The 27,281-nt window shown below is 46.6% G+C and overlaps 1 protein-coding gene across 2 annotated transcripts in view; it reads right to left on the bottom strand.

Moving 5' to 3' along the window:
* Positions 1-27,281, bottom strand: part of PFKL (phosphofructokinase, liver type) — a 152,455-nt gene that overhangs the window by 12,978 nt on the left and 112,196 nt on the right. For both annotated transcript variants that reach the window (XM_069733880.1, XM_069733881.1), the window contains exons 13-17: positions 20,557-20,703; positions 19,272-19,342; positions 17,194-17,281; positions 5,733-5,885; positions 665-829 (exon numbers count right to left, since the gene is read on the bottom strand). In XM_069733880.1, the coding sequence (XP_069589981.1) occupies positions 665-829; positions 5,733-5,885; positions 17,194-17,281; positions 19,272-19,342; positions 20,557-20,703 (624 nt within the window). The remainder of the gene's footprint in view (positions 1-664; positions 830-5,732; positions 5,886-17,193; positions 17,282-19,271; positions 19,343-20,556; positions 20,704-27,281) is intronic.

The following is a 27,281-nucleotide window of genomic DNA, read 5'->3' as shown; positions in this document are numbered from 1 at the left end:
CAGTTAAACTGGATTATGATTTTTTTTTAATCCATCATAAGAAATTTTTATTGTAGTTGTAATTTTTATTGAACATTACTTAAGGGGGTGAGCGACCCACAGAATTCTCTGGGGTCAGGTCTTTTGGCCGATCTGTATTATTACCCTGCAATCGACGCCCCTATGGTGGAAACCATAAGTATTAGCGTCATCTAAGAAGCCCAGGTCCTCTTTAGGTCCACACTTTCTTGACTATTCAGTATACACAGGAATACCTCGCGTCAGGTCCCATTAGATAGAGCAGCCTACAGAGATTCTCTGCGTGAGGCCAGACTATCATCAACGGTATGAGCATTGCGAGACAGATTCATATTTATTTGTGAAATCAAGTACTATCCTAACACAGAGTGACCGTGCAGAATAGTCCATATAATTAACAGCAATAAGGTCACATATTTTACATGAAGGATTACAAAAAGTAGCCACATGTTCCATCTCCATCTGCTAGCATTCCATGCCATAACTTGGCCCCTTCTTGGTTAAATGTGCTACAATTAACATTATTCTTTAGTACAGGGTTTCATTTCCAAGAGTCGAGAGAAAAAAAAAGTGTCAATAGTGACTGTACAGGAGCCTTACAATGATCAGAAACTCAACAGTGTTCGTAAAAGATTTCACATCTCACCCTTAAGTCATGAATGTTGAAGTTATCTTCGTAGATGTAGGCAGCATCAGCGCCGACAGCTATGCCCGCGGTGGTAGCTAGATAGCCGCAGTATCCGCCCATGGTTTCCACGATGAAGACACGGCGCTTTGTACCAGAAGCAGATTGTTTAATGCGATCACAGCTCTTAAAACATCAAGAAACAAAACGGTTCATTATTTTGTGATCTACATGTTTTGTTTGTTTCTAAACAATATGTTAAGCGTGAGGAAGTTTATTACAGGTCAGGGATTGTCCAAACGGCCATTACAGGGAATCTGTCAGCATGAAAAAAGTGCACGCACCATGTTATAGAGCAGACGAGGGGAGCAGTGTACGGTAATATGCAGTTTGTGAGAAAAGAGTCCATATAATCTATGGTTTTCATCATTTAGTCCTCGGCTCTTTCTGGGATTTTCAGTCCTGTGGGCGGTCCGATCAGTGACTGACAGCTCTGTATGCACACTTATACATAGAAAGCTGTCAGTCACTGATGGGACCACCCACTGGACCAAAAATCCCAGAAAGAGCAGAGGACTAAAACGATTAAATCACAAGTTGTACTGAACCTTTTCTCACATACATGGATATGTATCTATAACATGGTGTGGTAATAGTGTCCTAGGCTGGGCTTTATTCACACCTCAGAATTATCGGTCAGTATTTCATCAGTATTTGTATGACAAAACCAAAAGGGTCTCCAAAACACAAAACAGGTGTCAATCATTCAATTGTAGTTTTTCTCAAAGTCCCATGCCTGGTTTTGGTACACAAACCCAGATACTGACGTGTGACTAAGCCCTTACAACCCAAGGGTGGTCTCACATTAGCCTTTTTTTTTTTTTTCATTTTTTAGGCCACTTTCTTCTACATAAGTTTTAGCCATAAAATGTTGTCAAAATAAAAATTAAAATAATTGCAGTTTGTTTTGGAAGCATTTCTACCAACTCAGTTATTTTTTTATGCTGCTTTCAGGTCCCTTTAGGAAGAATTGACAAAAAAAAACCCACTAAACTAAAAAACAACTGTGTGCAGAGGATGCCTAACGTCCACTTTGACATTGGAAGAAAGCTCATTTTATTTCTTGTAGGTTTGGAAATGGGGGGTAACGTTCTGATCACTTCTGGGTCTGACGATTGAGACCCCCACCAATCCTGAGAATGCCCCTCCACTCCATTCATTCACCAGATGTATTAGTAAATTATATAAAGAAATACGTTTAAGCAGAACTTCATTGTCTCATCCTAATTTCTAAGTTTTGTTAACTCTTTGCTGGAAATAAATACTGAAAAATTCTACTATTGTTCTTTGACAATTTCAATTTTACGCTTTTCATCTGCTGCACAAATTACAGCGCTGACTTCATTCTATCGGTCAACACAATTATGGGTTTATTTATCTTTTATTGCCATTGTAGAATATTTAAAATAAAAATGATTATTTTTGCGGCATATTTTGAGAGCCATAAGTGTAACATTTTTCTGTCAATGGAGCCGTACGAGGGATTTCTTTTTGTGGCGAGATGTCATTTTCATTGGTCCCATTTTACATTATATGTACGGTAACATTCTAATTTTTCATTTCACTTTATGTGAGAAGGTACGAATACATTGTAATTCGGATGTGTTTTTTGTATTTTTGCAGAGTATGGGATAAGTAGTATCGTTTTATTGTATTGCCGTTATGGACACGGAGATACCAGTTGTGTTATATTTTGGCCATTAGTTTTTTTTATTCACAAAAATAAAATTTTCTTCTTTTAACCCCTTAGTAACCCCATTTTCACCTTCATGACCAGGCCAAATTTTAGAAATCTGACCACTGTCACTTTATGTGGTTATAACTCTGGAACGCTTCAACAGATCCCACTGATTCTGAGATTGTTTTTTTTTTTCCGTTACATATTATACTTCATGATAGTAGTAACAATTTTGGAGTAAATTTTGTAAGAAAATTTTTTTTTGCAATTTTCAAACTTTTGATCTTCATATCCTTAGACCAGTTAGTCATGTTGTACAACATTCATAAATGACAATTCCCATATGTATACTTTACATCTGCATCATTTTTCAAACACTTTATTTTGTTAGAATGTTAGAGGGGTTTAAAATTTAGCAGCGATTTCTAATTTTTTCAACAAATTTACAAAACCTGTTTCTTTAGGGGCCTATTCAGATTTCAATGGACGTTGAAGGGACTATATATTGTAAACTCCCAAAAAAGAATATCATTTTAAAAACCGCGCCCCTCAAATACTTCAAAACTGCTCTCAGGAAATGGTTTAACCCTTCAGGTGCTACACAGGAATTAATGCAAAGTGGAATGAAGAAAAAAATAAAATTTTACCTCTGAAATGTTACTTTAGCCCCAATTGTTTTACCTTTGCAAGCAGTAACACTAAAAAGTGCACCCCACAGTTTGTTAGCAACTTTCTTACAAGCGTAGCGATACCCTACATGTGTCCAGAAGTCTCTGTTTAGACAAAAAGCAGGACTTGGAACGGAAGGAGATTATTTGAATTTTGGAACACAAATTTGACTGAAACAGTTGGTGGGTGTCATGTTGCTGTTGCCTCTACAGTGCCAAAACAGCAGAAAATCCCCCACAAGTGACCCCATATTTAAAACAACACCCTTCAACGATTATATCCAGGGGTTTAAACAGTAGTTTGATAACATTAGGCTGCCATATTGAATATGCCGCGATCATTTTTTTCTTTTGCTTTTGAGAAAACCCTAAGCCTAACCACCAACCCTAACCTCAACCTTGACCCCAAACCTAACACGACAAGTCTAACCTCAACCCAGACCCCAACTCCAACCCTTACCCCAACCTTAACCCCAGCCCCAACCTCAACCCTAACTCCAATCTTACCCCAATCCTTACCAACCATAAGCCTAACCCCAACCACAAGCCTAACCCCAACCCTATCCCTATTGCAACCCTATTCCACAACCCTGTCCTCTAACCCTAACCCCAAGGGCAAAAAATTAAATAAAGAAACATAATAAAAAAGCAAAACGTAATCTGATTAAGGGAATGACACAGAGGGGGGATTTATCAAGAGGGTGAACAGCAAACACAGCCCAAGTGCTGACCTATTTATTAATTATTGAGCTTCTGATCAATATGATAGACTGATAAAAATTCAAGAACCAAAAGTAAAAATCTTTGCAGTTACTGGCTGGCAGGTCACAGCGGTCACACTGTGCATGCACACGCCATTTTGCTTCATGAAGAGGAGGCGGAGGAAAGCCAGAAGATGGTGGTTACGGCACTAAGGTACTGTGGAGGGCTTGGGAGTCAGAATTTCTCTCTCCTCTGATATGTTCTATCATGTCAAAGGAGAGAGAAATGAGAAATTACTTTCACACCGGACCTCACTTTTTATACACAATCGCCGTTATTCGTTGAAGAACAGCGATCACGAGAACAGGAAAAACTGTCCCCGATCATGTTCTCTAGGGTCTCAGCTACCTTGTGTAGCTAAGCCCCAGAGATTTTCCGACTCTAGGGGGAACTATTACTTTATTCCTGACTGCAGTTTCAAAACGGCGATGAGGGAATAAGGCCCCTCAGCAGATGCTGTTTTCATGCATATCAGCGGTCGTTAAGGCTGGTTTCACATTTGCGTTTTTTGCCACTGCGCTTTAACGCATACAAACGCATCCTATATTTAACATCAAAAACGCATGCGTTTTTTTTGTATGCGTTTTGCCGCGTTTGACGATGCATGCGTCGTTTCTATGCTTGCGTTTTGTTGTGGAAATGCAACATGTAGTAATTTCTAGAGGCGTTTTTTTGCCGCAAAAAAACGTATTGCTGTCTATGTAAACGCATGCGTTTTTAAGCACGTGCGTTTGGTTGCGTTTTTAAACGCATGCGTTTCAATAGAGAAAAACAAGTCTACACACTGATAAGCCACCCCCCACCATCAAGGTGATAAAGGGATCCAAACCCTAACCCATCAAGGTGATAAAGGTATCCAAACCCTAACCCTAGGGATCCAAACCCTAACTCTAACCCTAGGGATCCAAACCCTAACCCTACGGATCCAAACCCTAACTCTAACCCTAGGGATCCAAACCCTAACCCTAACCCTAGGGATCCAAACCCTAACCCTAGGGATCCAAACCGTAACCCTAGCCATTTCTATTTATAGTGGGTTTTCTAGTAGATTTTTATGATTGGCAGCTGTCACACACTAAAGACGCTTTTTATTCCAAAAAAATATTTTTTGCGTTACCACATTTTGAGAGCTACAATTTTTCCATATTTTGGTCCACAGAGTCATGTCACACGCCCTCTGTAATCCCATTGGCGGTGTCTGGATCTTGATTTTTCTCTTGTGAAATTTCTCATCATGCTTTTAAAAAATGCAAACGTGGTAAAAAACGCATGTAAACGTGTAAAAACGCGGCTTTTTTTTACCGCATACGAAAACACATGCGTCTATAAAATGCAGCGTTTGTACGCGTTTACATGCGTTTTTTTTCACCACCTGCGGATGCGTTTTAAACGCTGCGTTTTTTAACGCAAATGTGAAACCAGCCTAAGGCATTGTAAAAAAATAAAATGTAAAAAAAATTTTGATCGGTCACACATGAGGACTTGAACAAGCATTCCTTTAATCACATACTTCATTATCTGGCTGTCAGTGTTACATTGACAGGTAGCCTAACAGATCATGCCTCTGTCATGGATCCATTAGGATGTGATCCATGGCAGAACTACGGGGGCAAAGCACTTTGATGTGGCTCGAAAAAGAAAAATAATGTCATCTATACCATAAAAAGAACAGTGCAAGAATAGAACAGTAATAAAGTGTACTTGTTACCTGGCACCGCTGATCACGCCCTCCCCCCCTCCCCCCAAAAAAAAAAAAATGCTAAAGAAAAGTACAAAAATGTGCTCCAAATTTCGAACTGAAAAAAATAAATCATCCAGCAAAAGAAAAAAAAAAAAATATATATATATCATATATTCCCTTTTAGATTTTCAGATGCTGCAAAGCTTGGCATAGTACATCAGGTGAGTGGATTTTATTTACCTCCATGGCTGCATTAACCGCCGTGTCTGAACCAATACTGAAATCTGTTCCCGGTACATTGTTGCTGATAGTAGCAGGGATAACACACATGATGATGCAAAGCTCTTCATATTGCTCACGTGCCTCAACAAGCTGTAACACTCCTTCATACGCCTAAAACTCAAAGAAAAGAAAAGTTCTCAATGAAAAATAAACTTGGGTTAACATCTTGTTAAATTAATCCGATCAGCCTCTTTGAGGAAGAAAGTTACAGACCGGACTGTGACTATGGATCTGGTGCCACATATCAGGTTAGAACATAATTATACCTCTTATTTACCTTTTTATAGGGCTTACAGAATGATTTTAAATATATGAAGATGATAGTAAACACTGGTAATTGCCAAAGAGGAAGACAAAAAATGTAAAAATATGTAATAATTTTCAAGGCATGAGCAAATAAATGGCAAGTAAAGTGTAATGCTGTAGAGCCGAGAAAACATGTTATTGTGTTTGTGTATTACTGTGACATTGATAGAGGGGATATTCATGGGTAGTAAACTTGAAGGGGTATTCTAAAGTTGTTAAAGCAGTTAAGGCTACTTTCACACTAGCGTTGGTACGGGCCCGTCGCCATGCGTCGGCCCGACGTACCGACGCATACTGTGAAATAAAATCACAACGGGGGCAGCGGATGCAGTTTTTCAACGCATCCGCTGCCCCACTGTTAGATCCGAGGAGGAGGGGGCGGAGTTCCGGCCGCGCATGCGCGGTCGGATAAAGCGGAACCGAAAGACAAAAAAAACGTTGCATGCAACGTTTTTTTGTCCCGACGGACTGTAAAAACATGACGCATCTGTCGCACGACGGATGCGACGTGTGGCAATCCGTCGCAATGCGACGCTAATGAAAGTCTATGGAGAAAAAACGCATCCTGCGGGCAACTTTGCAGGATGTGTTTTTTCTCCAAAACGATGCATTGTGACGTGCGTCGAACGACACAAGTGTGAAAGTAGCCTAAGAGAAATGCAATCTCATTACAGCCTCCTGACTTCCTGGCAGTATGGGCTCTCCTCACAGAGCGTCAGCTCTGGTGAATAGAACTGTAGTATTAGGCTATGTGCACACATTCAGGTTTTTTCACTTTTTTTTCGCGCTTTTTTGCGATAAAACCACATTAGGAACCGCAGACATATGCATCCTATCATTTAGAATGCATTCTGCAATTTTTGTGCACATGATGCGTTTTTTTCCGCGAAAAAACGCATGGCGGTAAAAAAAAAGCAGCATGTTCATTAATTTTGCGGATTTTCTGCGTTTTTCCTGCTATTCTATGCATTTGGGAAAAAAACGCATAAAAAACGCGTCAACAACACATGAAAAAAAGCACAAAAAAAAACCCGCGAAAAAAACGCATGCGGATTTCTGGCAGAAATGTCCGTTTTTTGTCAGGAAAATTTCTGCAAGAAATTCTGACGTGTGCACATAGCCTTAAGGTACCTTCACACTCAGCGACGCTGCAGCGATACCGACAACGATGTTGATCGCTGAAGCGTCGCTGTTTGGTCGCTGGAGAGCTGCCACACCGGCAGCTCTCCAGCGACCAACGATGCCGAGGTCCCCTGGTAACCAGGGTAAACATCGGGTTACTAAGCGCAGGGCCGCGCTTAGTAACCCGATGTTTACCCTGGTTACCAGCGTAAACGTAAAAAAAACAAACACTACATACTTACCTTCCGCTGTCTGTCCCCGGCGCTCTGCTTTCCTGCACTGACTGTGAGCACAGCGGCCGGAAAGCACAGCGGTGACGTCACCGCTGTGCTTTCCGGCTGGCCGGCGCTCACAGCCAGTGCAGAGAAGCAGAGCGCCGGGGACAGACAGCAGAAGGTAAGTATGTAGTGTTTGGTTTTTTTACGTTTACGCTGGTAACCAGGGTAAACATCGGGTTACTAAGCGCGGCCCTGCGCTTAGTAACCCGATGTTTACCCTGGTTACCAGTGAAGACATCGCTGAATCGGCGTCACACACGCCGATTCAGCGATGTCTGCAGGAAGTCCAGCGACGAAATAAAGTTCTGGACTTTCTGCAGTGACCAACGACATCACAGCAGGATCCTGCGCTGCTGCTTGTCAAACTGAACGATATCGCTAGCCAGGACGCTGCAACGTCACGGATCGCTAGCGATCTCGTTCAGTGTGAACGTACCTTTAGTGGAGTCATAAAGCTCAACACAAGCTCAGCCACCAGTGGTTTGTTCTGAGTCTACACTGTTAACCCTGTATCTACAGAGATAACCGGGCATTTGAACAAGTTCACAATTCAAGACAGCAAAAGCAAGGATTCTAGAAGACCTGCTGTGAAAGCTGCCAGGCTGGTGATTTATAACTGCATCTCTTCAGGAGATAAAATCTCTCACAGCAGGAGGCTGACACCATACAGAAAAAGCAAGTCAATTGCAAACTTGCTTATTTCCATGCTGTCTAATTAAACAATTTAAAAACTTGAGAACAACCGTCTACATCAGGTAAAAAGTGACTAGTTTTTTTCTTGCCTATTCCCAATGCTCTTCGAGGATTTTTTTTTCTTTCTAAATCCATCATATGGCTCCAGAGATATGGGCCTTTTTATTTAGGCCCTCAATATACTAGGTTTTATGGTCTTCACCAAGACTTTGAAGGTGCTATTTTGTGGCAGCTCTTCCATCTCTCTGGTTCCTTCCTTTTCTCTACATAGGTAGCCTGTAGTTACCAATTTTGCAAAGAAAATGCATGAAACTAGGTCTCCATCTTCATACTATATCATGGCCTTATCAGCTGGCTTGGCAAGTCTAGAAGAGAGGTAGGCAGTCTTATACAGTGTCAGACTGGAGCACCTTGGGCCCACCAGAGAAAATCATTTTTGGGGCCCACTATGTAGCTACATAGAAATAGACACAAGACCACCAATTGTGCGGTAAAAAGCGCTAATATCAGGGTATAATATAAGGTAGTACACGTCTTAATTACCGTATGTAGCAAGGGTTGGGGTAGCCCCCTCGCAGAATATAATTTAGCCCCCTCTTAAAATATAACGCAGTCCCCTCTAATAAAATATAATGCAGCACCACAAAAAATATAATGCAACCCCCTCAGGTATAACGCAGTCCCCACCATAGAATATAATGTAGCACCCTCATAGGGTATAATGCAGCCCCCTCATATAGTATAATACAGCCACCACAGAATATAATGTAGTCAACTGAGAGAATGCAGCCCCACCACAGAATATAATGCAGCCCCCCATAGAGTATACTGTAGCCCCATCACATAGTATGATGTAGCCCCATAATATAATGTAGTCCCCTGAGAATAATGCAGTCCCCCAACAGAATATAATGTAGCCCCCTCAAAGTATAATGCAGCCCCTCTCCACCCCCATCATTGTCCTCATCACCACCTCCATCATTGCCTTCTCCCCCACCACCTCCATCACTGCCCATTCCACCACCTCCATCATTGCCTCCTCCCCCACCATCATTGGCGATTTCATCACCTCTATCATTGCCTCCCCCCACCACCATCATTGCCTCCCCCAACACCATCCTTGCCCATCACCTCCATCATTGCCCATTTCATCACCTCCATCACTGCCTCCCACCACCACCATTGCCCATCATCTCCATCATTGCCTCTCCCCCACCACCATCATTGCCCATCACCTCCATCATTGCCTCCCCCCACCACCATTGCCTATTTCATCACCTCCATCATTGCCTCCCACCACCACCATTGCCCATCACCTCCATCATTGCCTCCCCCCACCACCATCATTGCCCATCACCTCCATCACTGCCTCCCCACCATCATTGCCTCCCATACCATCATTACCTATCACCTGCATCATTGCCTCCCCACCATCATTGCCTCCCCTCACCCTCATTGCCCATCACCTCCATCATTCCCTCACTCGCCATGATTGCCCATCACCTCTATCAGTCTCCCATACCATCACTGCCTCCCCTCACCTCCATTATTGCCTCCCCACCACCATTGCCCATCACCTCCATCATTGCCTCCCCCACCATCATTGCCTCCCCTCAACCTCATTAACCATCACCTCCATCATTCCCTCCCTCACCATGATTGCCCATCACCTCCATCATTGTCTCCCCCACCATCACTGCCCATCACTTCCATCATTGCCTCCCCACCACCACCATCATTGCCCATCACCTCCATCATTGTCTCCCCCAACCACCATCATTGCCCATCACCTCCATCATTGTCTCCCCCAACCACCATCATTGCCCATCACCTCCATCATTTGTCTTCCCCCCACCATCATTGCCCATCTGTTGTGAATTCTGTGGCTGAGTTCACTTCTGTGGTCACAAGTGGTATTGCAGTCTCTGGGCTTCCTCCCTCAGGTGTTTTGGTGAGCTCGTTGGCTGCCTTGCTATTTAGCTCCACCTGAGTCTGTCTTCCTTGCTCCTTGTCAATGTTCCAGTGTTGGATCTGAGCTACTGCATCTTTCCTTGGGCCTGCTGCTCTGCTAGATAAGTGCTTCTAGTTTGTTTTCTGTTTTTTCTGTCCAGCTTGCTATTAACTTTTGCTGGAAGCTCTGAGAAGCAAAGGGGTGCACCGCCGTGCTGTTAGTTCGGCACGGTGGGTCTTTTTGCCCCTTTGCGTGGTTTTCGTTTTAGGGTTTTTTGTAGACTGCATAGTTCTCTTTGCTATCCTCGCTCTGTCTAGAATATCGGACCTCACTTTGCTGAATCTATTTCATTCCTACGTTTGTCTTTTCATCTTGCTAACAGTCATTATATGTGGGGGGCTGCCTATTCCTTTGGGGTATTTCTCTGAGGTAAGTCAGGCTTGTATTTCTATCTTCAGGCTAGTCAGCTCCTCAGGCAGTGCCGAGTTGCATAGGTAGTGATAGGCGCAATCCACTGCTGCTTATAGTTGTGTGAGGATAGATCAGGTACTGCAGTCTACAGAGATTCCACGTCTCAGAGCTGTCCTATTGTTTTTGGTTATTGCCAGATCTCTGTATGTGCGCTGATTACTGCACGCTGTGTTGCCTGATTGCCAGCCATAACAGTACAAGGAGCCCCACCAATGATTCCCAATAGAGGGAAAAAAGAAATCCTGACATCATTTTTTTTTCTTAGCTCTGTCTTCAGTCTTTTTTTTCCCCTAGACATTAGAGTGCTTCAGGACACAGCTGTGGACATGGATATTCAGGCTCTGTGCTCCTCAATGGATAATCTCGTTGTAAATGTACAAAAGATTCAAGATACTATTGATCAGAAATCGATGCTAGAACCAAGAATTCCGATTCCTGATTTGTTTTTTGGTGACAGAACTAAGTTCCTGAGCTTCAGAAATAATTGTAAGCTATTTTTGGCCTTGAAACCTCATTCTTCTGGTAATCCTATTCAACAGGTTTTGATTATTATTTCTTTTTTGCGCGGCGACCCACAGGACTGGGCGTTTTCTCTTGCACCAGGAGATTCTGCATTGAGTAATGTTGATGCATTTTTCCAGGCGCTGGGATTGCTTTACGATGAGCCTAATTCAGTGGATCAGGCTGAGAAAAATCTGCTGGCTTTATGCCAGGGTCAGGATGATGTAGAAGTATATTGTCAGAAATTTAGGAAGTGGTCAGTACTCACTCTGTGGAATGAATCTGCACTAGCGGCTTTGTTCAGAAAGGGTCTCTCTGAAGCTCTTAAGGATGTAATGGTGGGATTTCCTATGCCTGCTGGTTTGAATGAGTCTATGTCCTTGGCCATTCAGATCGGTCGTCGCTTGCGCGAGCGTAAATCTGTGCACCATCTGGCGGTATTGTCTGAGAGTAAACCTGAGCCTATGCAGTGCGACAGGACTATGACTAAAGTAGAACGGCAAGAACACAGACGTCTGAACAGACTGTGTTTCTATTGTGGTGATTCTACTCATGCTATTTCTAATTGTTATAAACGCACTAGGCGGTTCGATAGCTCTGCCGTTATTGGTACTGTACAGTCCAAATTCCTTTTGTCCATTACCTTAATGTGCTCTTTGTCATCGTATTCTGTCATAGCGTTTGTGGATTCAGGCGCTGCCCTGAATCTGATGGATTTGGATTATGCTAAACGTTGTGGATTTTTCTTGGAGCCTTTGAGGTGTCCTATTCCGTTGAGAGGAATTGATGCTACACCTTTGGCCAAGAATAAGCCTCAGTACTGGGCCCAGCTGACCATGTGCATGGCTCCTGCACATCAGGAAGTTATTCGCTTTCTGGTACTGCATAATTTGCATGATGTGGTCGTGTTGGGGTTGCCATGGCTACAAACCCATAATCCAGTATTGGATTGGAACTCTATGTCGGTAACCAGCTGGGGTTGTCAGGGAGTACATGGTGATGTTCCATTTTTGTCTATTTCGTCATCCATTCCTTCTGACATCCCAGAGTTCTTGTCGGACTTTCAGGATGTATTTGAAGAGTCCAAGTCTGATGCCCTACCTCCGCATAGGAATTGTGATTGTGCTATCGATTTGATTCCTAGTAGTAAATTCCCTAAGGGTCGTTTATTTAATTTGTCCGTACCTGAACACCCCGCTATGCGCAGTTATGTGAAGGAGTCCCTGGAGAAGGGACATATTCGCCCATCGTCGTCACCATTGGGAGCAGGGTTCTTTTTTGTAGCCAAGAAGGATGGTTCGCTAAGACCGTGTATTGATTACCGCCTTCTTAATAAGATCACTGTTAAGTTTCAGTATCCCTTGCCATTGATTTCTGACTTGTTTGCTCGGATTAAGGGGGCTAGTTGGTTTACTAAGATTGATCTTCATGGTGCGTATAATCTGGTGAGAATCAGGCAGGGAGATGAATGGAAAACGGCATTTAATACGCCCGAGGGTCATTTTGAGTATCTGGTGATGCCGTTCGGACTTGCCAATGCTCCATCTGTTTTTCAGTCTTTTATGCATGACATTTTCCGTGAGTATCTGGATAAATTCTTGATTGTTTACTTGGATGACATTTTGATCTTCTCAGATGATTGGGAGTCTCATGTGAAGCAAGTCAGAATGGTTTTCCAGGTACTGCGTGCTAATTCCTTGTTCGTGAAGGGATCAAAGTGTCTCTTCGGTGTGCAGAAAGTTTCATTTTTGGGGTTCATCTTTTCCCCTTCTACTATCGAGATGGATCCGGTTAAGGTTCAGGCCATCCAGGATTGGACTCAGCCGACATCTCTAAAAAGTCTGCAGAAATTCCTGGGCTTTGCTAATTTTTATCGTCGCTTCATCTGTAATTTTTCTAGCATTGCCAGACCATTGACCGATTTGACCAAGAAGGGTGCTGATTTGGTTAATTGGTCTTCTGCTGCCGTGGAAGCTTTTCAGGAGTTGAAGCGTCGTTTTTGCTGTGCCCCTCTGTTGTGTCAACCTGATGTTTCTCTTCCGTTCCAGGTCGAGGTTGATGCTTCTGAGATTGGTGCAGGGGCGGTTTTGTCACAGAGAGGTTCTGGTTGCTCAGTGTTCAAACCATGTGCTTTCTTTTCCAGGAAATTTTCTGCTGCTGAGCGTAATTATGATGTGGGCAACCGAGAGTTGCTGGCCATGAAGTGGGCATTCGAGGAGTGGCGTCATTGGCTTGAGGGTGCTAAGCATCGCGTGGTGGCTTTGACTGATCATAAGAACCTTACTTATCTTGAGTCTGCCAAGCGCTTGAATCCTAGACAGGCCCGTTGGTCGTTATTTTTTGCTCGTTTTGATTTTGTGATTTCATACCTTCCGGGCTCTAAAAATGTGAAGGCGGATGCTCTGTCTAGGAGTTTTGTGCCCGACTCTCCGGGGTTATCTGAGCCGGCGAGTATCCTCAAGGAAGGAGTCATTGTGTCTGCCATCTCCCCTGATTTGCGGAGAGTGTTGCAGAAATTTCAGGCTAATAAACCTGATCGTTGTCCGGCCGAGAAACTGTTCGTCCCTGATAGGTGGACTAGTAAAGTTATCTCTGAAATTCATTGTTCGGTGCTGGTCGGTCATCCAGGAATCTTTGGTACCAGGGAGTTGGTTGCTAGATCCTTCTGGTGGCCATCTCTGTCACGGGATGTGCGTGCTTTTGTGCAGTCCTGTGGAATTTGTGCTAGGGCTAAGCCCTGCTGTTCACGTGCCAGTGGGTTGCTTTTGCCCTTGCCGGTCCCGAAGAGGCCTTGGACACATATTTCGATGGATTTCATTTCTGACCTTCCCGTTTCTCAAAAAATGTCGGTCATTTGGGTGGTCTGTGATCGCTTTTCTAAAATGGTCCATCTGGTGCCCTTGGTTAAATTGCCTTCCTCCTCTGATTTGGTGCCTTTGTTCTTCCAGCATGTGGTTCGTTTACATGGCATTCCTGAGAATATTGTTTCTGACAGAGGTTCCCAGTTTGTCTCGAGGTTCTGGTGAGCCTTTTGTGGTAGGATGGGCATTGACCTATCTTTCTCCTCGGCCTTCCATCCTCAGACTAATGGCCAGACCGAACGAACCAATCAGACCTTGGAAACATATCTGAGATGTTTTGTTTCCGCTGACCAGGATGATTGGGTGTCATTTTTGCCGTTGGCTGAGTTCGCCCTTAATAATCGGGCCAGCTCGGCTACCTTGGTCTCTCCATTTTTCTGCAATTCTGGGTTCCATCCTCGTTTCTCTTCAGGACAGGTTGAGTCTTCGGACTGTCCTGGTGTGGATTCTGTGGTGGACAGGTTGCAGCAGATCTGGACTCAGGTAGTGGACAATTTGACCTTGTCCCAGGAGAAGGCTCAGCTTTTCGCTAATCGCAGACGCCGTGTGGGACCCCGACTTCGTGTTGGGGATCTGGTTTGGTTATCTTCTTGTCATATTCCTATGAAGGTTTCCTCTCCTAAATTTAAACCTCGTTTTATTGGTCCGTATAGGATTTCTGAGATTCTCAATCCGGTGTCTTTTCGTCTGACCCTCCCAGACTCCTTTTCCATACATAATGTATTCCATAGGTCGTTGTTGAGGAGATACGTGGCACCTATGGTTCCATCTGTGGAGCCTCCTGCCCCTGTTTTGGTGGAGGGGGAATTGGAGTATATTGTGGAGAAGATTTTGGATTCTCGTGTCTCTAGACGGAAACTCCAGTATCTGGTCAAATGGAAGGGTTATGCTCAGGAAGATAATTCCTGGGTTTTTGCCTCTGATGTCCATGCCCCAGATCTTGTTCGTGCCTTTCATGTGGCTCATCCTGGTCGGCCTGGGGGTTCTGGTGAGGGTTCGGTGACCCCTCCTCAAGGGGGGGGTACTGTTGTGAATTCTGTGGCTGAGTTCACTTCTGTGGTCACAAGTGGTATTGCAGTCTCTGGGCTTCCTCCCTCAGGTGTTTTGGTGAGCTCGTTGGCTGCCTTGCTATTTAGCTCCACCTGAGTCTGTCTTCCTTGCTCCTTGTCAATGTTCCAGTGTTGGATCTGAGCTACTGCATCTTTCCTTGGGCCTGCTGCTCTGCTAGATAAGTGCTTCTAGTTTGTTTTCTGTTTTTTCTGTCCAGCTTGCTATTAACTTTTGCTGGAAGCTCTGAGAAGCAAAGGGGTGCACCGCCGTGCTGTTAGTTCGGCACGGTGGGTCTTTTTGCCCCTTTGCGTGGTTTTCGTTTTAGGGTTTTTTGTAGACTGCATAGTTCTCTTTGCTATCCTCGCTCTGTCTAGAATATCGGGCCTCACTTTGCTGAATCTATTTCATTCCTACGTTTGTCTTTTCATCTTGCTAACAGTCATTATATGTGGGGGGCTGCCTATTCCTTTGGGGTATTTCTCTGAGGTAAGTCAGGCTTGTATTTCTATCTTCAGGCTAGTCAGCTCCTCAGGCAGTGCCGAGTTGCATAGGTAGTGATAGGCGCAATCCACTGCTGCTTATAGTTGTGTGAGGATAGATCAGGTACTGCAGTCTACAGAGATTCCACGTCTCAGAGCTGTCCTATTGTTTTTGGTTATTGCCAGATCTCTGTATGTGCGCTGATTACTGCACGCTGTGTTGCCTGATTGCCAGCCATAACACCCATCACCTCCATCATTGTCTCCCCCAACCACCATCATTGCCCATCACCTCCAGCATTGTCTCCCCCAACCACCATCATTGCCCATCACCTCCATCATTGCCTCCCCACCACCATCATTGCCCATCACCTCCATCATTGTCTCCCCCAACCACCATCATTGCCCATCACCTCCATCATTGTCTCCCCCCACCAATATCATTGTCCTTCACCACACACACACACACCTCATCACACACACACACACTCTCTCTCTCACACACACACACGCACGCAGCACAGCTCACCTCCCCGCAGCAGCAGCTCATTCCAGCAGCCTCTTCCTTGCTGTATTCCTGGAAGCTTTCTGACAAACAGCAGCATGACGTCATCCAGCTGGGCTTTCTCAGACAGGAAGCAGCAGGACGCCGGGAGGTGAGCTGCTCTGTGAGTCTGTGTGTCTGCGTGCGTGTGTATGTGTGCGGTGCTGTGTGTGTGTGTGTGTGGTACTTTGTGAGTGTGTGTGTGGTGGGGCTTTACATGCGGGCAGTGTTAGCTGCACCCTGTGGCTAACGCTGCCCGCTATTAAAAAGAAATGGTATTCACGCCTCTTCCACGCCCATAGGGGTGTGGGGAAGCGTGAATATTCATTTGGCTTTAGCAGTGGGGGCAGGATCCTGTCTCCAGCTGCTTCTACTGGCACAGGGCGGGTCCCCTTGACTCAGGGGCCCTATAGCCACTGGCAAGGGGCCCCTGGAGCAGTGGGGGCCCTAGGCAGCTGCTGGCCAGTATGCCAGCAGGTGTCAGTGCCTGGGCCCACCGGAGAATCCTCCGCTTCTCCGGTGGGCCAGTCCGAGCCTGGTCTTATACCTGCTATAATTGAGATGCAGCACTATGATCTGTGCCTAGGAGCCAGCGCTGGGCATAGCACACCTGGGCCTGAAGACGTAATAGGTTGGAAACATCTTCAGAATGAAGAGCCGCTGGTTGAATTGACACCCGTGCATTAGCACATTGAGAAAGCTGGTGTATGTGCGGGGATGCCGCCCTTCCATGACTCACAGGTGCTCTGTCTAACACAATAATAAGCCAGACACCATATTTCTATCAAACTCTTTGAATAATGATACTATAGCATTGGATGACAAGGTTTCTATAAAAGCATTGATATAGGATAAATGTCTCCTAACACTTTTCTGGACATTAATCACTTCATTATCACCAGAATGTCATTAATCATGGGGGGCAGGTTAGTAATGATGTGGTGTACTGGATAAAAGACCCCTTTGTGGGGTGAAACATTGGTATCTATGTACTGTGCCAATAAAGTCATGACATTGGACGATGACCAAGCATGGTTTACTGGGATGACCAACATGGCAGAAGCCACCGTCACCAGTGCAGTCCTGTCTGGATAAATACAAACTGGGAGCAGATTATACCGGCGTACATTCATTCTCTTATTTTCTAGGGAAAGGAAATGTACCTCAAATCCTCCAACAGCCAAAAGAGCATGAATATTATACTTTCTTATGTTCTCCACGATCTTCTGCATACACGATTTTGGAATGGTTCTTAAAAAGTGAAGAACAAAGATAACAAAAAATTACCCCAAGCCCATTTAAATTGTATCCCATCCATGAGCATAAAAGACAGCTCTCCGCTCAGTGACAGATCTCTTAAGGCTATGTGCACACGTATTCTTGAGGTCTGCAGATTTTTCCACAGCGGATTTTAGAAATCCGCAGGTAAAAGGCACTGCGTTTTACCTGCGGATTTACTGCGGATTTTATGCAGATTTTGTGCAGATTCCACCTGCACTTTTATACCTGCAGATTCCTATAGAGAAGCAGGTGTAAACCGCTGCGGAATCCGCACAAAGAATTGACATGCTGCGGAATGTAAACCGCAGCGTTTCCGCAGCATGGGCACAGCGGTTTCTGTTTTCCATAGGTTTATATGGTACAGTAAACTCATGGAAAACTGCTGCGGATCCGCAGCAAAATCCACAACGTGTGCACATAGCCTTAGGACATGCTGGGATAGAAGTATGAAACCTGTAGGATTTTCCAATACGGGACCAGATTTTTGCCATTTAAGCTATTTTTATTCACTGTAGTGAACGAAGTCTCGCCAAGGCTCAGCATATATGACTGCAGCACACAGCTATGGCTCACAATGACCACCAGGTGGCATCATACTGTGTAAGAATATGACAGAACTTCACAAGATTAGTATTATTTAACCATTTCTATCACCTACACAGTGGAGTGATAGGGGTTGGATCACCATTACCTATGAGGCTTGTGCAGCATTACAACCAGAAAATGACTGGATTACGTAACCTGTGGACATTATACAGTTGCCCCATTTTCAAACACAAACATGAATGAATCTTGACAGTTAGGATGGGTTCACACAATGCAGTTTGGTATTGCAAAAATATTGTAGTAAAACCATAATAAAATGGGAACAAATGTGCTTTTGCAATGGTCTAGCATTAAATCAAGCAGAATACAATGTTGCTTGGAGGCAGAATTACTTAATTCTGTTTCCCTCACTACTCTACAGAGGATGCTTACCGGCGATGCGTCCTCAGGGGTATCTGGTGGGCTGCATTAGAGCACAGCTATGGTCAGCAGCGCCACTTTTACCTGTTAGGTGTGAGTCATGGAGAATTGATACACAAGGCCAAAGATGGCTGTGTGCAGCTGCTGAATCACAGCATAATGCAGGTGAACGGGGGGCCGCATTGTGACCCCTGGTGAACCAGTGAGATTGTGACTTGCTTGTCACAATGCTGTGGCTCCATTCACTTGCATTATGCTGCCATGTAGCAGCAGCACAGTGAGTTTTGGCCGTATGATCTGTGTTGCAGCATAAAGCCCCAGCCTTATACTTTGCCGTCAGGGCAGCACTGCCAGTATGGCACCGTCGCTCAGCACGCACACCCCTTAGTGGAGCAGCAGAGGTCACAGTGAAGCTGGAGAGATTAGTCTGCAGGCCGTCCGCCATGCCTCCTCTGCAGGGGACAGTGCGGGGGAGCTTCCATCTCAGAGTCGGAGGCCAGAAGTTCCTTGGACAGGATGGCGCCTACCTATGGTCTACAACAGCAGCCAGCACCCTCCCCGAGCCAGTCAGGGACCCTGGACACAAGAGCATAGACATGCATATACTATGCAGGCAAATCTGCTTTATTTCACCACTGAACAAAGCTCTACATTTAGCTCACTAGCCTACTAGTCACAGCAACAGCAACCAATGGTGGGTTGTTTTGTTGTTTTTTATGTCTGCATACTTAAATGTAAAATGGAGATTGTAAGTCATCCTACGTACACCTCCCGATGGATCGCACAGGTTCTGTATTTGTGTCTTGATTTTCATTGTATTTGGGAAGATGGGAAAAGTTTTCTATTGGGATCAATAAAAAAATGATGTGATTTATCCAAAAATGAAAAAAAGCCAACACCAAATGTAGAATATATGCTCAGCTACACACTGACTGTGTTTGACATTGTAGTACTTATCGGCCCTAGGTAATAAAGGCAAATTATCAGCACATACCTTTTTGTTCCCAGCATAGAGCCACCACGGCCCAGCCATCCGGCCACATCATGCCAACCTACTTCATTAATCTAAAAAATAAAATTAAAAAAAAAAAAAAAAACACAGAAAAAATTATTATCTGTGTACAAGTGTGTGAGATTAACCCGAGATTAACCCCATTCCTGCCGAGACGTTTTTGTGCTTTTTTTTCCCCCCACATACGGTTTAAATAATTTTATTTTGGATATTCCAGCAATTTTTGCATATTATTTTTGTGAAACATGCTGCTGCTGTCATGGGAACAAGATGCTGTGAGGGATCACCAGGAAGGTAAGTTCATTGTTTATTTTTTTTAATATTTTCTGATGGGGCCATGCATACCAGCATGGGGGTCAATCATACCAAGGCACTATTCAAAGAGATATGAATATTCATTGCCCTCCATGCTCATGAGCGTGGAATGCAGTGAATATTCATTTCTCTTTAGCAGCAGGCACAAGAGTTAGCCGCAGCAGCTGGCTCCTGCCTCTGTGACCCGCCGATGCCGCACCTCCACCTCCCCACCACAGCCAGAGCTAGAACATCCGGACTATAAGACGCACCCCCCATTTTCCTCCACATTTTTGGAGGAAAAAAGTGTGTCTTATAGTCCGAAAAATACAGTACAAAGCACCATTATTTTGAAGAAGTTTACAGACATCATCATCGCTGTCCCCTTTGGGGTCTCAATCTAGATTCCCTATCAGTATGTCTTGGAGCGTGGGAGGAAACCGGAGACCCACACAAACATATAAACTACATGCAGATGTTGTACTGGGGGGGGTGAAATTTGAACCCAGCGCTGCAAAGCAACAGCTAGCCACTTGAGCTATCATTTTGCCCCACAAACAAAAGATTTTTGGTGGGTATTTCAACAATTCCCCTTTTTTTTTTTTTATTTAATCTGATCTCCTCCGTTACTGCGGCTGGTTTATAGCTTGAGGTACAGGAAAAGAAATTCAGCCTCTTCGCGGCTGGGTTAAAGGACCGAGCAGATCCTGCTTTCTCCCTACACCCAGCGATCACTGGGTCCAGAGGGGGAGTGTAATAAGAAGTCTCTGCCTTCTATATAGGCTCACCACACCTGTAGCTGAATGATGCCCTGTGTCTACTCTCCTATGCATTCACTGCAGAGGAGAACACAGACCGCCTGGACACTTATATTTATGAGAATTTCAGAAGAAGATAAACCATAAATAGCTTGCCCTATAATCTACACCAAAAAACAGGCTCTGCACATGATGTGAACACTACAGTACATTACCTGGCCTTTGGACAGCCCTTCAAATCCATCATTGACAGTGTAGATCTTATGACCCTCAGAAATGCCAATTCTCACAGCAGATCGGACAGCGGCGTTCATTCCAGCAGCTGGAGCGCCCACATTCAGAATTGCAATGCTGAAGTTGCTCTGATGTCAAGAAAAGATGGTGTCAAAACGTACTAGAACATTACAATTAACCAGCTAGTGCCACAATCTCAGCGTCAATAGATTAGAATCGCCTGAAAGGGAGCCACTTGTTACGCCATTTCCATCATCAGTGTAGGGTCCTTGACCAGGAACGCCCTGCAAATTACAAACTCCTCATCTCTAAATTCTTCCCCCGCTCTGTCTACTTCCATCTAATCCGCTAAATTCCAGATAACGCTTCTTGACCCTTTACAATTTAGTACGGCAAGTTTCTGTAGTGTAAAGAGCCTAGGTTTCTAACAATCTCCTAACCACTAAATGTAATGGTCACTTCTCCCTGCTAGTTCTCCGGGATCTCTCTGCAGCATTGACACTGCGGATCACCAGCTCCCCCTCACTATACTCCGCTGTCTCGGCCTCAACAACACTGCTCTCTCTTGGTTCTTCTACTTCTCTGACCAGTCTTTGGGTGTCATTTGTTGGTTCTTTAGCCTCTCTTCCCCTTGGGGATATGTTGTTTTTGCAAATTTTCAGCTGCGTTTCACAGTACCAGTAAAGTCTATGAGATTTCAGAAATCTCATGCACACACCTTGGTTTTTTTTCTTGACTTTTGTTAACCCCTTAGTGACAGAGCCAATTTAGTACTTAATGACAAAGCCAATTTTTATAATTCTGACAATTGTCACTTTAAGGGGTTATAAAAGCTTCAACGGATCCCACTGATCCTAAGACTGTTTTTTCGTGACATAATGTACTTTATGTTAGTGGTAAAATTTCTTTGATATGACTTGCGTTTATTTTTGAAAAAAACTGAAATTTGGCAAAAATTTAGAAAATTTTGCAATTTTTAAACTTAATTTTTGTCCGCTTAAATCAGAGAGAGTGGTGTCACACAAAATAGTTAATAAATAACATTTACCACATGTCTATTTTATATCAGCACAATTTTGGAAACAATTTTTTGTTAAGTTATAAGGGTTAAAAGTTGACCAGCGATTTCTCATTTTTACAACAAAATTTACAAAACCATTTTTTAGGGACCACCTCACATTTGAAGTGAGTTTTGGGGGTCATTATGACAGAAAATACCCAAAGGTTACACCATTCTAAAAACTGCACCCCTCAAGGTGCTGAAAACCACATTCAGGAACTTTATTAACTCTTCAGGTGCTTCACGAGAACTAAAGCAACGTGGAAGGAGAAAAACAGGATTTTTGGTTGCTTACCGTAAAATCTGTTTCTTGAAGCCTCCATTGGGGGACACAGGAACCATGGGTGTATGCTGCTGCCACTAGGAGGCTGACACTATGCAAATAAAAAAGTTAGCTCCTCCTCTGCAGTGTACACCCCACCGACTGGCATTATACTCTTCAGTTAGTGAGAAAGCAGTAGGAGAAAGAACAAGGTTGAAAAACCATAACCACAAACTTGAGAACTGTAAACGCAAGAACAGTCAGAGAACATATAACAAAAACATTGGGAGGGAGCTGTGTCCCCCAATGGAGGCTTCAAGAAACAGATTTTACGGTAAGCAACCAAAAATCCTGTTTTCTTTATCGCCTCTCATTGGGGGACACAGGAACCATGGGACGTCCCAAAGCAGTCCCACGGGTGGGAAAAACAGACTTCCATCAGGTCAGAGGACTCACCACTGCCGCCTGCAAGATCCTTCTGCCTAGGCTGGCGTCCGCCGAAGCGTAGGTATGGACCTTGTAGAATTTGGCGAACGTGTGGATGGAAGACCAAGTTGCCGCTTTGCAAAGCTGTAGGGCGGAAGCCCTGTGGTGCACCGCCCAGGAGGCGCCGACTGCCCGGGTAGAGAGCCTTAATCCCAGGAGGGGGCACTCTGTTCTTGACCCGGTAAGCCTCCAAAATTGCCATTCTGATCCAGCGAGCAATAGTCGCTTTAGAAGCCGGTTGGCCTCTGCGCGTGCCATCAGGAATGACGAAAAAGGAATCCGTCTTCTGGAAAGTGGACGTTCTGTCCAGATAGATCCTCACTGCCCTGACAAGGTCCAGCTTGTTCAACGATCGCTCCAGAGGATGAGTCGGAGCTGGACAAAAGGAAGGTAGAACGATGTCCTCGTTGAGGTGGAAGGTGGAAACCACCTTAGGAAGAAAAGAAGGTGGGGGCCGGAAGACCACCTTGTCCTGGTGAATGACCAAAAACGGAGGACGGCAAGACAGGGCCGCCAGCTCGGAAACGCGGCGAATGGACGTGATGGCCACAAGAAAGGCCACCTTCCACGATAAAACCGATAAAGGAATCTCCCTAAGAGGTTCAAAGGGAGAAACCTTCAGAACGTCCAGTACCAGGTTTAAGTCCCATGCCTCCACAGGGGCCCTGTACGGCGGGACGGCGTGGGCTACCCCCTGAAAGAAGGTCTTAACCTGTGGCCGAGAGGCCAAGGTCTTCTGAAAGAGGATGGAAAGCGCAGAGACCTGACCCTTCAGGGAACTAAGAGCCAGGCCCGAATCCAGTCCTGCCTGAAGGAAGGCCAAAAGAGAAGGCAGGGAAAAAACCATAGGCGGAATGCGGTTGGACTCGCACCAACGGAAGTAGGCCTTCCAGGTGCGGTAGTAGATCCTGGAAGACGAAGGCTTCCGAGCCTGAATCATGGTGTGAATCACCCGGTCCGAAAGGCCGGACGCTCTTAGAACCGCGGTCTCAGCAGCCACGCCGTTAAACTGAGCGACCGAGAATTCGGGTGGCAGATCGGACCCTGGGACAGCAGATCGGGCCTGTCTGGAAGGCGCCAGGGAGCGTCCGCGAGAAGGTTGACGAGCTCCGCGAACCAAGCTCTCCTGGGCCAATCCGGGGCGATCAGGATGACCGGCACCCCTTCCGCTTTGATCTTCTTCAACAGTTTGGGAAGTAATGGAAGGGGTGGGAACAGGTAGGGCAGCTCGAACTGTGACCAAGGAATGGCCAGAGCATCGACGCCCACTGCGAGAGGATCGCGGGACCTGGAGACGAACTGCGGAACCTTCCTGTTGATTCGAGACGCCGTGAGATCCACATCCGGAGTTCACCATCGAAGACAAATCTGATGGAAGACCTCCGGATGCAAGGACCATTCCCCTGCCGCGAGGCCCTCGCGGCTGAGGAAGTCGGCGGCCCAGTTTTCCACGCCGGGGATATGCACCGCGGATATCACCGGAACCGTTGCCTCTGCCCAAAGGAGGATCTTGGATACCTCGGCAAGGGCCAAGGAGCTCCGAGTCCCCCCCTGATGGTTGACATATGCCACAGCCGTGGCGTTGTCCGTCTGGATCCGGACTGGAAGGCCCCTGAGGATCCTTTCCCAGTGGCGGAGGGACAGAAAAATGGCCCGAATTTCGAGGACGTTGATTGGCAGAGATGACTCCTGCGGCGACCAACGGCCCTGAACCGTCAGGTGGCGAAAAACCGCACCCCAGCCGATCAGGCTGGCGTCCGTTGTCACCACCTGCCAGTGAACCGGAAGGAAGGACCTGCCCTGGGAGATGAGAGGTGACGTCAGCCACCAGTTGAGAGACCGCTTGACCCGAAAGGAGAGTCTGATCGGCCGATCCAGGGAGAAGACCGACCTGTCCCACTGGGACAGAATGGCTTGCTGAAGGGGTCGCGAATGGAATTGGGCGAAGGGAATCGCTTCCAATGTAGCTACCATCCTCCCCAGTACCTTCATGGCCGAACGGAGGGAGGGAGACCGAGGACCCTGGGGCGAGCGTATGTCCCGACAAAGAGTGGATCTCTTGTCTTTGGGAAGGAAGACTCTGCTCTGACGAGTGTCGAAAAGCATGCCCAGAAAGATGATGCGCTGAGAAGGAATAAGGCAGGACTTCTTCCGGTTGACCAGCCACCCGAAACGGGCTAAGGTGTTGAGAACAATGGACAGGCTTTCGTGGGCCTGAGCAAAGGACGGAGCCTTGTTGAGGATGTCGTCGAGATATGGAAATAGGACCAAGCCTCTGACTCTCAAGATGGCCATCAGCGCCGCCATGATCTTTGTGAACACCCTTGGCGCGGTTGCGAGACCGAACGGCAGGGCGACGAACTGAAAATGATCTCGTTGCACTGCGAAGCGCAGGAAACGGTGATGTCCGGGAAATATCGGGACATGGAGGTAGGCGTCCTGGATATCTATTGAGCATAGAAACTCCTGAGCCTCCATGGAAGCAATTACTGAACGAAGGGATTCCATCCTGAAGTGTCTCAGGCGAACTCTCCTGTTCAGCAATTTGAGGTCCAGAATGGGACGAACCTTGCCGTCTTTTTTCGGTACCACAAAAAGATTCGAGTAGAAACCCGTGAAGCGTTCTTTTTCTGGGACGGGAACGATTACCCCGGATTTGAGCAGAGAAGCGATGGCTGAGAAGAAGCCCGGAACTAGAGCGGGATCTCTTGGAGGACGGGATTGGAAGAAACGATCCCGAGGTCGGGAAGCGAACTCTATTTTGTATCCCGAGGATACAACTTCCCTGAACCATGCATCCTCTACTGCGGAAATCCAGACGTCCCTGAAAAGGAGAAGACGGCCGCCCAATCTGGGAGTTGGGCTGGAGTCTTGCCGAGAGTCATGCCGACGAGGCTTAGCCTGGGGGAGAAGAGAACTTGTACCCCCGGTGGCGTCCTTAATTATTTGGTCCAGCTGGGAACCAAAGAGACGAGAGCCCTGGAAGGGCAGACTAGTGAGGGACTTTTTGGAGGACAAGTCCGCCTGCCAGGCCTTGAGCCAAACGGTCTGGCGGATGGCAACGGCATTGCTGGAAGCTTGAGCCGCACAAGACGCGACATCCAGAGAGGTGGAAACCAGGTATTCACCAGCGTGGGAAATCTGGTTGGCAAGTTCCGCTAATTGCGCGGGAGGCGCCCCGTCAAGGATACCTCGCCGAAGATCCTTGGCCCATTTTGAGATGGATTTTGAAGCCCAAGTGGACGCAAAAGCTGGACATAGAGCCGCTAAAGCCGCTTCAAAAGCAGATTTCGCAAAGGATTCTATAACTCTATCGTTAGAATCCTTCAGAGATGCTCCGCCGGACAGAGGAAGCACCGTGTTGGTGGACAGCCTGGAAACAGGGGGATCCACCGAGGGAGAGGCCGTCCAATTGGCGGTAAGTTCTGGAGAAAAAGGATATAGCACACCCAGGCGTTTTCCCCTTCGAAAACGCCTAGTGGGGTTCTCTCTCTCTCTGGACAAGATTTCCTCGAATTCAGGATGAGGAGCGAAAGATTTAGAAGGTGGTTTGGCCCGTCTAAACGAAACCGCCTGATCTGCGGGTTCCGTAGAGGGATCCTTGATGCCACAGGTTTGGTTTATTGCCCCAATGAGGTTCTGGACTGTCTCACTCATGGTGGCGATTTGGTTAGGATCCAGCTCCGAAATATCCTCCGAGGGCGCATCAGATAATGCCTCGCCTGACTCAGGGGAGGAGGATCGGTGGGACACCAACCGCGGGGGAGGGCCGAGCGGCGAGATGGAGCGCGAAGAGGACTCAGACCGACGTTCCTGTCTGGACCTTTTGTGGCTTATCAAGGAGAGCTCGGGCGGCGGTTCCTGTGACCCGCTGGCTACGGCCGGGGTCTGCAGGGGTAACCGATCAAGCGCGGACACCAGGGTTTGAGACACCCGTGTTAAATCGGCCACCGATTGTGACAGAGAGGCGGCCCAGCCTGGAATGGGGGGATCACTCTCGGGCGGAACAGCCGGGGGATCCTGGGCAGTGGGAACAATCGGGTTGCTGCAGGACTGACACAGCGGGGAGGACTGACCTGAGGGAAGTTTGCTGTTACAGGACGAACAAGCAAAGTACGTGACTAAGGCAGAAGAAGAAGAAGTAGGGGGGCGAGAGCGGCCCCCTTTAGAGGTAGACATTTTGAGAGGTCCCTGAAGATGCCAGTGGGTTAGGGGACAGTGGGGCAGAGGGGGGTGTCAGTCTGCAGTGCAGCTACTCACGGACCCAGTCCTGGAAGATGTCCCACTTGCCGGTGGAGAACTCCTGCCCTGAGGTGCTGGATTCTGCGCAGATTCTGTGCCCACGGAGGATGCAGTGGCGAAGGTGTGGGGCGCGCTGTGTGAGCTCCTGCAGCTAAGAAGCGGTGAGCACACACAGACGCTGTCCCTGGAGGAAGGGGGCGGAGCCAGACAGGGGGGCGCCAATGAGCAGGCACAGTATGTCGGGCGGGAGAAAAGCCCGCCCGATGAAACAGGAAGTGGGCGGAGCGCGACACCGGAAGTAGGCCCCGGGAGAAGCCGGGGCCTAAATTAGAAGCCGGTGACCGCTGAAATTGTGCGGACGCAAAGGAAAGGATGCGGCGTCCCGTCTGACAGGCACAGCAGCCACCGCATGTAAAGAGGGGCGCCGGAAGTAGGCCCCGGGAAGAGCCGGGGCCTAAAGTAAAAGCCGGCGGCCGCAGGGACGACCGCTGGGAAGGACCGCGGCCGCGAGTCACCTAAAAAGGGTACGACCGCCGAGAAAAGATCGGCGCGGCTGCCTGAAGGGTGGTCGCGCCGCAGAGGGAAGATGTCCCTAATTGTCCCCAGAGCAAAAAAGATGATAGTAGGGATAGTAGTGCGGCCGCAGAAATAGCAGT

This window comes from Ranitomeya imitator, chromosome 7, assembly GCF_032444005.1.
Source record: "Ranitomeya imitator isolate aRanImi1 chromosome 7, aRanImi1.pri, whole genome shotgun sequence".
Taxonomy (NCBI): domain Eukaryota; kingdom Metazoa; phylum Chordata; class Amphibia; order Anura; family Dendrobatidae; genus Ranitomeya; species Ranitomeya imitator.
This window is presented reverse-complemented; position numbering and strand designations above follow the sequence as displayed.